A 15093-nucleotide genomic window follows, 5' to 3' on the forward strand; every position below is an offset into this window, starting at 1 on the left:
ACAAGCAGTGGCAGCAAAAACACCCGGCGGGCCAGATAAATGTCCTAGGCGGGCTGCAAGTGGCCTGCAGGCCATAGTTTAAGGACGCCTGCTCTAGGCCCACACAGCCAAATCTGCATGTGCCCTCACACGCAGAAGGCCTCAAAGGCTTACATCTTTGCTCACACTCATAGAGCCGTAGACGCATGCACACACACATACACATCTTACCTTGTACTTCCACTTGGCCTCTGATTTGCTCTTAGTTTGCTCTCGGATTTCCAGTCTCTCCACATCATTCTGCGTGTGGACCACATCCTTATTGGGTACACTCAGGACACTCTTTGTGGCCTAGAAAACAGAACAGCCATGACCCAGAGAGGGATTGGGACTCCTTCCAGCTACAGTACAAAGGCATGGCCACACAGATCCCATGCCTCCTGCTGCCTGCATGTTACAATCCATCCATCCACCTGGCTCTTCATCTAACCCTTCATCTATCCATTTTCTCATCTACCCATTCATCCACCTGGTCTTCCATTCATTCATTTGCCCATCTATTCATCTATTAGCTAATGCAGTCTATTCATTTGTTCATCCATTCATTCATCTACCCATCCGCTCATCTATCTATTCGTTCGTTATACATCTACTCATTTGCCCACTCGTTTGCTTATCCATCCATCTATTTGTTCATCTATCCATTCATTTATTCATCCATTAAGCCATCTATTCACAGCCCATCCAATCATTCATATAGCCATATGTTTACTCATTCATTCATACTAGCCCTTAGAAAGAGAACACAAATGTGTCTCACTGCACCCCTATGATGCTGGCACTGGCAGTTCCTGGCTCCAAGAAAGTAAGTAACAGCCTCTTTCTGGCAGAAGCTCACATTGAATGGTGCTTGAACTCAGGGGCTCATGGTCCCTGAAGCTTAAACCTAAGACCCTTTAGTCTGAGTGAGTTCTCAGGGCCAGGCCCATCTGTTTTACTATCCACAGGGGTTCTACCAGGGCAACCCAGTCCCTGGCCCACTCTGAGGACCCCCTCCACTGGCCTTCTCTCTGCTGTTTCTATGAACAATTTGTCCACCTTCAGGACTCAGCCCCAATGCCTTGTTCCAGGGGCTTCTTTATACACTGGAAACTTCCTAACTGGCTGAGAAGATTAAGCTGGATCACTCCCTCCTACAAGATCACCCTGTCCCACCACCACCAGCTGGTCCTCCTGGGTGCTGCCTTTTAGACAGCACACACACACACATACACAATGCTGCCCTCCTCTGTGAGGCCTCTTCCCAAGTCCTATCACTCTGCAGCTCACTGGAGCAGAGCCTGCCTGCCTGAGGTCTGAGCCTGGATGCAGCATCCTGGTTGGGAGCATCAAGGAAATGCATCTGCTGGGCAAGAGTACAGACCCTCACACCCTCCTGGTGGCTCATCCTACAGGAGTGCTGCCAAGAGCTGCACTCTGGCCTCCCCTCCCTTCCAGCCAGAAGCACCTGGAGAACAAGTAGCCCCAGCTGTCCCCATGGGCCCTGTCCCTAAGAGGTGCCACAGTGCAGCTGGCAGTGAGGTAAGGACTTAGGGTAAGGTGGCCCCCACCTTGCCCTTCTTGGGCGGCTCCATCTTGGTCAGCGCCTCCTTGGTGTGGGCTTCAAGCAGGTCCAAGTTGGGGATGGTGGGCGAGGCTGACTCCCGGGACTTCTTCCCTTTTTTCTTGCCTCCATCTTTGAGCTTTAGCGTTTTGGGGGGTTTTGGGGGCTTGGGGGGCTTGGGAGGTTTGGGAATTTTGGATGGCTTGGGCATCTTCACAGTTTTGGGAGTCTTTTTTTTGGACACTTTCTCCAGGAGGGATCGAGGTGGGGTGGCCTCAATGGGAGATGGGGGTTCCTCTTTCTCCCGCTCCCCGTCGCAGACCTCATCTGAGGCGGCAACAGCATTCACTTCTGGTCGGGCGGCTTTGGAGGCGTTCTGAGGTATAGAAAGGAGAAAGTCACATGCTGCTTATTCGAAACTGTGGCCCAGGAGGTCCACATGCCAGGACTTAATGCCACAGTGATAAAGGCTGTCAGCCCAGAAAGGCTCATCTGTCCCATGCCATGGTGTGACATGCTCACTCTGTCCCCACCATTGGCCACTTGATTCCTCACAGCCCTAGGGCTCTTCTATCCTACCCTGGGCACAGGGGAACTCCTCCAGGCTTTCTTGAGCTGAGATTGGAGGGACTGAACCAAAGCCTCCTTCCCCAGAGTGCCCCCCATGGGAGCTGCAGAGTGGCCCAATGCCCTCTCTCATTCCCAGCATGCTCACATCAGGACACAGCTGACCAGCCTGAGCCCTGGGACCCTGATCCTCATGCAGGAGAGCCCACCCGGGAGGGCACAAGGAGGGCTACCTGGGATGCTGGCCTTCCCTGGACTGGCAGCTCTGGGCCAGACTAACCCCCAAGCTCAGAGATAGACAGGCAGGTCCTCCATCATCCCCAGAGGTCTGGCCCAGTGCATGGACAGAGACCTACCTCGCTGAGCCGGATCTCTTTGGCCAGGTCTTTGATGAGCTGCGAAGGTTTGAAGTGCTCTGGGAGCTCGTCCTCATGCTCTGCCAAAGCCTGCAGGATACCAGGCGCAGGGTCATCCCCAACTTGGGCCTCTGTGGCTCCTGATTGCCCCCCTGCACCCCACCAGACCATTTCCTGCTGCCAAGCCAAGACCACCAGCCACCCAGATGGATACAGGGTGAGGGGCTGTCATGGGGTATGACCTGGCTGCATGAAGTCTTAGAATACCTGGACCCATGTCTCTGGCCAGATCTTGCCCTGATGAGAAGGCTCTGCTATGGCCTCCACTCTACAGGTAGAATCCCAGAGGCCACCACCAGTAGAGTGTACAGGAGACACGGGCCCCATCCCTTCTTCCTGGTCTTGAGGCCATTCCATCTGGCTATGCAACTGATGTAAAGTGGGAAGGACTCCCTGGACTCTCCCAGGCCTTGAGGCTTGAAGGAGATGGCGGCCACAGGATGGTTCTAGCTTCCTCTCACCTGTCCCACTCATGAGAGAAGCAACTGCACACAGTGTTCCTTGCCTGGTATCCCCCTCCTGAAGACCCTCTGCAGACCCCACTCTCTCTGACCTAGGAGGGTACCCTTCTCCCTCAGGCTAGAGGTGGGCATGTGACTTAGCACAGGAGAGCCCCTGCAGGAAACACTGTCCCCAAAGAGTGCCCGAGGCTGGGCTGGACCTTCCCCTCCCTTCTGTAGCCATGACCCAAGCAAGACACTAAGGGAAATGAGAAGCCAGCCTTTGTTGGGGAAGCAGCTTCAACATACCCAGGGGGGCTATTTCAGTAGGCTTATCAGGAAGGGGTCACAGAGAGGGCTTGTTCTGGTCACAGAGCAAGTTGGCTGGGGAGAATGTACCCGCAACCAGCAGCCTGGCTTCTCTGCTAGAGTGAAGGCCAACTAGGAAGAGAGAAGAGTATCCCCTGCCCAGAATTAGATGCCTCATCATAGGGTCAGCTGTTCCCGCCCTTTGGCCTTTCTGAGCTCACACAGTGCTCTCCTGTGTATCATAGGGCAGATACACCTGCCCTTCCCAGGCTGTATCTCTCTGAGGCAGGATGAGCCCTTGTTCCCAGGTCTCCAGCCAGGTCCACCCACCTGCTACCCACTCCTCCATTCATTCCCTGCTACCCCACCCTAAGGCACTTGTGACATGATTCCAACCTGCTTCTTTGTCCATGATCTGAAAGCACCATTGAGAATTTTAGCTCCTTGGACTAGATGAGGAGGCAGCTGTTTTCCAGATTTGTGAGAGCCTGAGGAAGAAAGTGGGTGAGCTCAGGGGGATGCTTAGCCTGCTGCTAGCAGGCAACTTCACTCCCAGCCACACTCTCCACCCAAGGGTACAGAGGCTCCAGCCTTCCAGAGGCCTCCACCCATGGCCACCTGCCCAACTGCCAACGGTTCTTCTTGGAACCTGGGGACACCCATCCTCCCAGAGGCCTGCCCTTCAAAGCGGAAGGACTGGCCCTCACATGTAGGTGGCCTGACTCTCCCCTCTCTGCCCAATTCCCAGCCCTGCCTTACTGAAGGGCCACAGCCACTCCAGGAAATAAATAGGCCACATACTGTAATCAGGGCCCTGCACCAGCATCCCCAGACACCTTCTTATTTCCCCATCATGTGCCAATTGGCGCAGCTGAGGAAACAAGCACGGTTTGGCCAGGTGCTGGGTTCCTACTAAAGCAGCACCTCTAATGCACCTTTGGTGGCTAAGCTTAGCCCAACAGAAAAGGTACATCCTCCCCTTGTCCCACTGTAGAGTGCTCCAGGCCCCAAAGCAGTTTCCTGGGTCCTTTTGGTCCTGGGGCCTGCTGGACTGCTGTCCCCTCATAGAGGAAGACCTAGGCTGGAGGATTTGGTCATGGTGGCCTAGCTGACCAGTCAGACTGCCTCTGGCATGAGCCCCCAGAGGGCAGTGCTAGGCTCCTCTTCTGCCAGAGTCAAGCTCAGAGCTCTGTATTTGGGGAGCAATGAGAAAATGTCATTGAAAGCTGGCCAGCCAAGACTAAGGACCATTTTCAGCTTCTCAAACTAAAGCGAAAATGCAAAGCATTCTAGATAAAAGAGTCTCACCTCATGGCTGTTATTAGAACCAAAAATGAGTGCCTTCCAGGGAAGAGCACCACTAAAAAGGGAAATCCTACACAAACCCAAAACCTCCTGTGCAGTCTGGAGACCTAAGCAGGGTTGCTGGCTGCCAGAAGCCAGTGTGTCCACAGAGGGCTGAGAGCAAGCTGTGGACCTGCCTCATGGTCCAACTACTGTGCCCCTGAGGGTCCCCATGGGGACCTGGAGCCCATTCACACTCAATGGCTCGTTACAGAGTGAGTCCCCCCATGGAAGCACAGTGGAGAGTGGAGGGGATATTACTAATACCCATGCTGCATAGAGAATACAGGCATATTTGTCCCTCTTAACCTAGAGCCCAGGGCTCTTTCTAAAGCACAGAGTAGTCCTGATAAGAGATACCGTGGCTGAGCTGGTCCAGCCTGTTCAATCCAGCCCTACTTTGAACATACAGGCAAACTGAAGCCCAGAGAACTGAGGCCCAAGGGGACTTGGCCAGGTCACAAGAAGGCAGCTTTCAGACCCACAGAGTGAATTCCGTCCCACGTCTGCCTGCCCCCATAGCCAACAGCCACAGTCTCAGACTCCCACCCTGGAGCGACCGGTACCTTTGAATGCCTCGAGCAGATGCTTCCCCATGTACCAGCAAGCAGTTTCAAAGTTGGGAAACTGAGTCAGGCTGCCCAGTTTCAACCTCCTTTCCACCTCGTAAGCTCTGAAAGCCACAGCAAAGAACCATTCAAAGCACTGAGCACCAATTAGTCAATGCTAGAGAGTAAATCTAGGCCATAGCCATACCAAGGCCACATCTCGGCCATAACAGCTCAGGCCTCCCCACTGAGTCCTGCATGGCTGAGGTAGACTAGGGGACAACCAATCTGCATGGACCTAGACCTCAGGACCCATGAGAGCCTTATGGCTGTAGCTACTAGAGAGCTTGGCCAGTGCTCAAGAAAAGAAGGCAGCAGCCTTTCAAGTGACCTCAAACCCACCAAAGGGTGACTTGGGCTATCAAACACCCTGTAAGACATTGGAGCCCACTTCCCCTTCCTCCCACATTTTAAGGAGACCCAACAAGGATGATGGTCATGCCCAGGCCACCCAAAGGCAAGCCAAGCCAGGACTCAGGCCAACATTCCTGTCACTGACCCAGCCAGAGGAGGACCATGGCCAGCACAGCCTAAGAGTGTGGACAGTGTGGTGGCACTACCTCATCTGCATCTCCACACTCAGGCTGTGGAGAAAATGTCCCGCGAAGGCTAGGCAGTCCACTGGGGTGAGCGTGGCGTAGATCCAGCCTAAGAGAGAGATAACATGGGGCTGATCCTCTGCTATGGTCCTACAGGAGGCTGTCCTGGCTCCAGACCAGCAGTGGTAGAGACCCAAGCTAGCCTCCCCTGGGATCCTGTCCCGCAAGGCTTGGTGTCCCCATTTGCCTCTTCAGCTTCATCAGGGCACCCCAGCCCCACTCTACCCTCCACGTGAGAGGTAGGGGAGAGACCATGTCTGAGGTGGCACAATCTGTTCAATCCAGCCCTGTACTGTATAGCTGTGGATAATTGCTCAAGCCACATGAAGGCAACATTCAAAGAAAGGAAGCCCCATCCTGGGAGTAGCCACCTGGCACCCTGACTTGCACATGCAGGGCCAGGAGACAAAGCAGGGTGGCCACATTTCCCCCATAGTTGGATATATTCTCAGAGTTAGAGCCGGGGCCAGACTCTGGGCAATACACAGCTCTTCCTAAAGGAAGGAAGGGATGAGGGGACCCAGAGATTACAAAAGATTCAGAAGGTTATAAATGAATGGAAGTATGAGGGCCTCATATGGATCCAGATTTAAAATAGAAAAAAACACCTATAAAACAATTAGAAAATCTGAACATCAGTTGGCTCTTTGTTGATACTAGGCAATTGCTATTAAGTGTTCATTTTTTGGCTCGGCGCCTATAGCTCAACCGGCTAAGGCGCCAGCCACGTACACCTAAGGTGGCAGGTTCGAATCCCCAGCCCGGACCCGCCAAACAACAATGACGGCTGCAACCAAAAAATAGCCGGGCGTTGTGGCGGGCGCCTGTGGTCCCAGCTACTCGGGAGGCAGAGGCAGGAGACTCGCTGAAGCCCAGGAGTTGGAGGTTGCTGTGAGCTGTAATGCCACGGCACTCTACCCAGGGGGACAGCTTGAGGCTCTGTCTCAACAACAACAACAACAACAACAACAACAACAAAAAAAAAAAGTGTTCATTTTTTAAGGTGTGATGACAGTACTGTAATTGCATTACTTTAAAAGAAAAGGAAGTCCTTCAGAAACAGTAGAATATTTATGAGGGAAACAGCAGGATGTCTGGGTTTTACTCTAACATGCTTTCTTCTTCAGCATAGATTCTAAACATGCCTGAACAAAATATTATAAATCAGCAGACACCTGTGTCCTGCTCAGGTTGACCTTGCTGACTGATGCTACAGCCACCCACCCTATACATTGCTCTCCCAGCTGGTTCTCCCATGCAGGGCTTGGCCAAATGAGTCCAGTCAGGCTATGAGGTAGCTCCATGGCAAGGAATGCCCTTGTTAGACAGACAGCAGGTTGGTACTCAGACCTCCTGTTGCCACCAAGCCCCACTGCACGCCCCTCTGCAGAGCCTAGGTTAGAGCAAGAACCTAGGCCCGGACAAGGGAGCAGGCATGCCAGGGACACTGGTAGACCTCCATGGTGGGGACCTGTCACAGAAACAGAGTAGTAACCTGGCTGAGGGTCAGTGTGCTCCAGGATCTGCGTCCCCACAGCTGCCCATGCTCACCTGAGGGAATGAAGAGGGTCTGGCCCTGCTTGACGATGCACTTGTAGCATTTGTCCACCTGGTCGGCAAAGAACATCTCGCTGTGGTTAGAGGCAGACCGCCAGCGCTCATACAGGGAGATGTTAGCCGAGGCTGGCCTGATGAGATAGAAGGTCTTCTCTCCCTGCCAAGAGAGCCCATTGGCAGAGCTGCCCCATGCTGGGATGCTGAGGGCAGAGGGGAAGCCCACCATATCTTGGGCTCCTGGAGTGAAGGTGATGGGCCCTGACTTGAAAAGCACCCTGCCTGCAACATCAGGGGCACACATACTTTGCAATTCAGAAGTTTGTGTGTCAGGAAGATTCTGAGTGTAACAGCCCCTAGCATGGTCAGTGGCAACATCCCATAATCCCACATGCCATTATTCTGTGGCACTACAAATGGTGTGGGTGCCCATGCAATAAATATGGCCATAACTAGCTGTCAAAAGAGTTCTAGGTAGCTCTGCTCTGAGAGTTGCTTGGATCCCAGGCAGGATGAAAGGATGGCCACCAGCCAAAGCTTTATTTTTTCTGTTATTATTTACATCTCACTTTTCCCCTGCCTTCTTTTCTTTCTTTTGCCCCTGGTGATGAGCCTCCTAGCCCTCTCTGCCTGCTCATATGCTCCCATCACCCTGCCACTGGTTTCTGTGGGACTCTGGCTCTTGCTGACCCCTCTTCTCAACATCTCCCTACTGCTCTAAGTGCTCCGTCACCCAGCAGCCTTGCCCTTCTATTAACAAGCCCCAATCATACTGGGAAGAGATATGTGGTTCTCAGGCCCCCTATATCCTCTGCTCCTCCACCCAGAAACATCTCCATGACCTCCTATTCCAGGGCTGGACATCCCAGTGTTCCTCTCAAGTAGTAGCATCCTGGCCACAATTGGGGCTCATGGTGACTGCAGACAATCTGGCAGATGGACCGTGTCTGTGTCCAGGGCGAGATGCCCCAAGGGACATGGCTCACCTTTAGCACGTGGTACCAGGCAGAGGCTCCCCCAGAGTCGATGTGGAAGTCAGTGTAGCTGTCCTTCACACAGATCAGGCAGTACTTGGTCACTTTGGGCTTGGCCAGCAATGCATCATCTGGCCAGTAATTTTCTACCCAGGACAATTTTTTCACAATGTCAGGTGGCTCCACAAAGCTGGACATTCTAGGGGTGGGAGAGAAAGAGTGGTCAGAGGTGAGGGGACCTGATACTTCCCTTTTTATGCTCCCTGGGACAGGATAGGTGACTTATGAGAAGAGCATTCCACATTCTATCTCACCACCTGTGGGCCATGTGGCATTGCTCTCATTTCATGGACAAGCACCTGGGGAGTGCAGAAGGTAGAACAAGCCCAGTCTCTGGGTATAGCTATGGCAGATCAGGTCTAATGCTGGTCTCCACACCCAGAAGAATGTGAGGAGAAGCCCTAAGAATTGGCCACCCCAGACAGAGAGCTCCCTTTCCTGGGAGACTGAAAAGCAAGTCTTTCTGAATTCGCCATGTTTGTGTGGCTGTGGCATGATAGGACCTTAAGTGCAAACGTCATTTCTCAAGTTCAACACACGTGCCTCCTGGCATCATCTGAATGACAGCCACTGTTCTCCAGGGCAGAAAAAAAGGTGCTGTGACTCCCTGTTACATCAGGTTGCTGTCAAATCAAGACAACTTGTATCCAAGAAAGACAGGGAAAAAGCAAAGGCAGACTTTGAGTCAATTAAACGTCACTGTCCTAGATAAAATGCACAAAAATGCATGAAAAAAGTCAAACTCAGCAGCACCTATGGTGACATTTCAGCCACCACTGACAACCAGGTCTGGGAGTTCTTGCTACCTCTGGAAAGACAGAGTTTGTCCAGGTCTCTGCTACTCCAGGTGACACTGCTGCTGTCTCTATTTGAAAGCCACATTCACCCTGTCATAAATCACAGCCTGATCCTGCCACCCTAATCTCAACAATCTTATACATAGATTGGGGGAGCCTCTGCTTGGTACCATGTGCTCAAGGTGAGCCATTTCCCTTGGGGCATCTCACCTCTAAGTCTCCAGCATAGTCCAAACTAGCACCCTTCTCCAGTCCTTATCACCCCAATCCACACCCACAGCAAACCCTAGACCCACTAACATGTGGGTGCCCTACAAGAGGAGGGTCCTCCAAGTTCTAGCCAGGTCTTCACACATCACAAACCACAGGGGGGCAGCTGTCCCCACCTTCCAGTATAGTCCCAAACATCCCCCTTTCCCTGGCTGGGCCTGCTTCCCAGGTGCAAAGTCAGCCCCTTCTCTGAGTTAGGGGGTTGTCCCAAAGCCCCTACAGGAGCCCAAGGCCACCGTGAGCAAGAGTGTAGATGTGTTATGTTATCTGAATGACAGGCAGTAGACATACGACCCTCAATTTGGTACACAGCAGGTAATTTTGTAGCTGGTGGGTCACTGCAGGCCCCCCAATGCAGTAAACCATGAAAACTGCCCCAGACAGCCCAGGGATTCATGCCTGACTGTCACAGATTGGGGGATGGATTTACTGATGAAAACAGAGATCACTCTGCCTACCTCTAGATCAGTTGTTCTCAACCTTCCTAAAGCTCCGAAGCTTTAATACAGCCGAAAGGGGTTGCAACCCACAGGTTGAGAACTGCTACTCAGATGGTATAGGACAGGCTATTTCATGGCCCTTATTCAAGCCCACATGAATTCCCCGGGAGGTGAGTGCCCAATAAAAGCTGCAAATGATACCCTAAATAGTCCTTGGTCTGTGCCAAGGAACACAGGAGGAAAGAAGGTGGCCTTGAGAGGCTCAAGAGGAAACCATAGGTCAAAGCACCATGCCCCCCAGCCCTATCACCATGAGGACTATTCCCCTCAGGTCAGGCAACAAAGTAAGTTGATAGAGACATGACTTAGTATGTTTTCTGGCACCAAAACAACACATACTGCTTTTGCAGATACCATAATCCATCCCATTTCCCCTTTTGCCTTTGCTGTCAGAAAGCTCAAATAAAATCCAATGTCTAATTATATCATCTTTTTATGGCTCCTGGTACCGTTTCCTATTCTCTTTCTTGGTGTGGTATTCAATCATTTTTTTTTCTACCTGCCCTTTCATACATATGTTACTTCATGTGCTTTTTGGAAGTAGGCATGGTAGAAATGTTGCAAAAATGAAATCATACTTAGCCACTCATGTCTTAACAGTCATTGTTCCAGATCATTCCCAAAGCGCCAGCTGGTGGGCAGTGGGGATTTGATGGAAAGGGGACAAGGGGTGGATCCATGGTATTAACCACTGCCAAGAATGGAGTCCTGAGGGAGAGCAAGGTCACAGCAACAAAGGGTGGGACCAGCAGCACTGCCACCAGGAAACAAAAAGCTGGCATATGACCAGCCCCAAATGAGTACAATTCCACTGACAGTGACCAGTGATTGTGGGGCTGATGACATCGAATACCTAGAACCAACCCAGTGGAACCAGGTCACCCAAGCCACATCTGTGCAGGGACCTCCTGCCTGGGAAAAGCTGGGCCTGAGAAGGTAAAGAAGGCATGTCACAGAGCAGTGGCCCTAGTGTGATCCCATGTGAGCGAGGCAGTGTAAGCACATACATAAGTGTGTGAGGGTGTCAGTAGGTGTGCCAGTAATATGTAGGCTGGGCAGGCTTCAACAACAACAAAATGAAAAAGGAAATTTTAAAAAGGCAGAGAAATAGTAAAAATCAGCATGTGCCATGTACAGTATTTCTCTCTCCTGAGACCTTTGACCTCGTTATTCAGGTGATTCCCAGAGAAAGGATGGCCACAGCCCCAGAACAGACAGGGGTCCTGGATCCAGTTCCCAGCCCCAACACCCCTGGAGAGAGGCCCCGCTCACCTGGTGTCGGAGAACTCAAGGTTGGTGACATTGAGGACCCGCTTGCGGTTGGTGCTATAGTAATAGTCCACGAACTCCTTTAGCTTCATCTTGCAGTCTTTCTGCTTGGTGACATCTGTCACATCCACACTCCGCTCTGGACCTGGGGAGGCAGCAGGGGGAGCATGAGCACCCCAGGAAGATGCTATGGCCTCCCATGAAGCTGTGAGGTACAGAGTGGGCACTCACACACCTCAGCTGCCCTCATGCAGGGTGGCTGTCACTGGGAGGCTGGATACCGAGGCTCTAAGCACTAATGTGCACCTCCACCAACCCACCGTTTCCTGGCTTAACAAAGTGCCCTGACTGTTCCCTCTCTCTAACCATCAAGAGCACAGACCTTATCACAGGTTTAGCAAGAATGGCCAGATTAGCAAATAAAGCCATAGACTGGTCAACTTGAATTTCAGATGAGCAACAAATTAGTATAAGTATATCCCAAATAATGCATGGGAACCTATATTTTAAAATTAAACATCAAAAACCTGCATTTCTAGTATACCAATTCAATATTCTGAAAATTGGTGAAATGATACATTAAAAAAAAGTCTTTTTAATAGCTGATGAGGAAAATCAGCCAGGGAGGTAAAGTTCTTTACAAAAGACTCATTATTGATAGAGGGAGAAGAAAGAAGGACAGGAATTATCAAACTTATCCTTTCCATGCTCCTTAATGGGCTCAGCCACAAGGTGAGAGACTATGGGATTTCTGTGGACAGATTGAAGCTGGATGCCTGGGCTCATGGCCAGTGTCTGCATCACTAAATTGTGTGACCAGGCATTGCAGGCCTCCTCAGGAATAGAAGCACAACCACCCCAGAGGGGGTCCTGCCAGAAACCTGGACACAAGTCTAAGCAAGCCTCTGACATGAGCTTATAGGAAACACCAGGGATAGAAGGACCTGCTAAACAATACCACAGGAACATTGACAACCATCCAATCCCGGATGTGAGAAATTGTGCGGGACCAACGACCCCTTCTCCAACAAGCCTGTGGTATGTAAGGAGCAGCTGTCATAGGACAAAAGAGACTTCAGGGACATAAAACCCGTATACAACATGGGGGTACATGTTTGGATTCTGATGCAAACAGCCAAATGTAAAAAGGGATTTTTACATCACCTGGGAAGAGTGAACCGGCTCTTTCATACAATCAGGGAATTACCATTACTGTCATAGAATACAAGGATGAAATTGTAATTACATTTTTAAAAAAACTTTTGTTAGAGCTACATATTGAGTTTTTAATGGGTAAAATGATACATGCTAAGAGATTTCCTTTAAAATATTCCAGGAGGGCGGCACCCGTAGCTCAGTGGGTAGGGCACTGGCCACATACACCCAGGCTGGCGGGTTTGAGCCCAAACTGTGCCAGCTAAACAACAATGACAACTGCAAGAAAAAAAATAGCCTGGTATTGTGGCAGGTGCCTGTAGTCCCAGCTACTTGGGAGGCTGAAGCAAGAGAATCGCTTAAGCCCAGGAGTTTGAGGTTGTTGTGATCTGTGACACCACGGCACTCTACCGAGGGCAACCTAGTGAAACTCTGTCTCAAAATAAATAAATAAATATAAAATATTCCAGGAGAAAAAAAAATTGGAGTATATGGGAGCTTACTGCTTATCTCTCTCATTTTTGTGTGTGTTTGACAAGCTCCATAATAAAAAATAATAATAGTAAGAGGAAAAAGAAAGAATGAAAGCAATAAAACCCCCTAAAAGCCAAACCCTCCCTGTTCCTATAGGGGCAGCTGTGGAGGGGACAAATCCGGGTGTGCCCTTGTGGCTGTGGGGGGATGAGCTAGCTCCTCCAGAGAAGAGCTCAGAGAAGTACCTAGCACTGAGTAGGGCCTCACTAGAACTCTGCTCACATCTAGCAAAGACCACCAGGAAGGTGCCAGGACTGAGCTGGTATGGTGAGTCTCAGTATGAGAACAGGGCTTACTCATGAAACTGCTGCTCACAAGGCTATCTGAGCAGCATCACTTAGCAAGACAGAAGTAGACTGTGGGATGGCCGTGTCCCAGTACAAATGGACCTGGAGCACACAGATGACCAGGGGCTGGATTCTTGCTCCAGGCATGCCCAGCCTGCCCTCCTCCTCAGTAAGAAGCCCACAGTATTAGCCCCTCCTATGGGTCACCCAACATCCCCACACATGGGGCAAGACATTTCCACCTCCACCCCTGAGAAACCTGCCAGCCCCCGTGGCGTTTGCCTTTCCTCCTCCACATGAGTCTGGGAGCCTGACCTGGATGGCCCCAGGCTGGACATGTGGCTCCAGAGAAGGGTGGTAGCACCTCAGCCCTGCTGAAATGGAACATGGTGGCCTCCCACATGGTGCCATCATGTGCCCAGTGGCTTCTCATTTAACAGTCAGCACTCACCCCACATGGCTGCATTGCTGAAGGGAAGCAGGCTTAGAGCATTGGGGCCACTCATCTCAGGGCCCAAGCTGGCACCCTCTCCTGTCTTCCCTACCAGCTACCCAAGCATCTCCCACAAATACTTTGAGCCCCAACAACTAGGAAGACCTCAGTGGCTACTGCCTGTTGGGGTCACTGCCAGGTGAGCTGGCCTCTCAATGCCACCTGTCTTTTAGACAGCATCTCCCCACAGGCACGTCCTCCACCCGTACCTGCCTGACTAAGCCAGTCACCACACTAGGAGCTACATGGGGATCAAAGATGGGAGCTGTCCACAACACTGGCCAGAACCCAGGAAGAATCCAGAAGAGAAGCAGCCTTGATACTGTGGGGGCGGTCTGGTGCAAACAAGGAGTGTCTGGCCCCAGACTGGGCAGCCAGGATAGGGCAGAGGTGCCACACACCAGGCTTCCTGGCATGGCAGTGTCATGCGTACCCATAGGTAATGGTAATGGGATTCACAGCTGTCAAACCAACGGGTCCACCAGACTAGACCCCACTTTGCAGCTAGAGTAACCGAGAGGGGAGGGCCCTGCCAGGTCACATGTTGTCTTGGTGAGATGTGGGGTCTGATCTTAGAGCACCAGGAATGGACTGCAGCCAGCCTTTAGCCACACCTGCTCACACCATACCCTGCAGCCAGGGCATAGGGAAAGCGTCTACCAGGCAGTGGGTGCCCCCAGTGCTTCCCAGTCTGGCCCCCATAGTAAGGTGAAGGCAATAGCACTTACCCACATAGTTCTCAACGTCACTGACATAGAACGTGGGGGCTGGGACAGCTAGGCCCAGCCCTTCTTTCTTGGGGACGAGGATTGGCTCGGTGAAGCCATGTTCCTCCATGTAGCCCAGGGTGAGCTGACTGCCCGGCACACGGACAACCACGTCTTCAGCACTGTGAGGAAACACAGGTCAGAGGCCGTGTTGGGCCTGAGGGCCACAGACAACAGCCTCCTGCCCCAGAACAAGTTTGTATGGGGCCTTGGGGCTAGAGAGGCTGAGCCTGCCTGGCCACTGGCCTCCCATGGCCACAGGAAGAGACCTGGCCAGAGGCACCACACCCAGGGGCCACAAGGCAGCCAGAGAGCAGATGCTGACTTACAGACCCCACCACCTGTGGCAGCCAATACTGATCCCATACACTTCAAGGCAGTGGTAACAAGTACCTTCTTGCCAAGTACAGAGAGGCAGGAGGCACTGTGGCCTGAGTGAGATTAGCCCTCACTGCCTCCCAGCCCTTGATAGGTGAGGGTAGCTCCCCCTCCCCCAGAAGGGGAGGTTGAGGTGTGAGGGCATAGCAAAAGGCACAGTCCCTGTCAGGCTGAGCCAAGCACAAGGAGC

General features: G+C 51.9%; 1 protein-coding gene across 1 annotated transcript in view; it reads right to left on the reverse strand.

Annotated features, from left to right (window-relative positions):
* The window catches only part of PHF2 (PHD finger protein 2), a gene marked incomplete at its 5' end in the record, with an annotated part of 49781 nt that overhangs the window by 15081 nt on the left and 19607 nt on the right, over window positions 1–15093 (reverse strand). Inside the window, 10 exons of the mRNA XM_023516257.1 lie at window positions 211–330; window positions 1590–1958; window positions 2506–2595; window positions 3711–3802; window positions 5225–5331; window positions 5827–5914; window positions 7417–7579; window positions 8406–8592; window positions 11293–11434; window positions 14487–14647. Of these exons, the coding sequence (XP_023372025.1) occupies window positions 211–330; window positions 1590–1958; window positions 2506–2595; window positions 3711–3802; window positions 5225–5331; window positions 5827–5914; window positions 7417–7579; window positions 8406–8592; window positions 11293–11434; window positions 14487–14647 (1519 nt within the window). The remainder of the gene's footprint in view (window positions 1–210; window positions 331–1589; window positions 1959–2505; window positions 2596–3710; window positions 3803–5224; window positions 5332–5826; window positions 5915–7416; window positions 7580–8405; window positions 8593–11292; window positions 11435–14486; window positions 14648–15093) is intronic.

Source organism: Otolemur garnettii, unplaced genomic scaffold (assembly GCF_000181295.1).
Source record: "Otolemur garnettii isolate 467f Iridium unplaced genomic scaffold, OtoGar3 scaffold00088, whole genome shotgun sequence".
In the NCBI taxonomy this organism is placed as follows: Eukaryota; Metazoa; Chordata; class Mammalia; order Primates; family Galagidae; genus Otolemur; species Otolemur garnettii.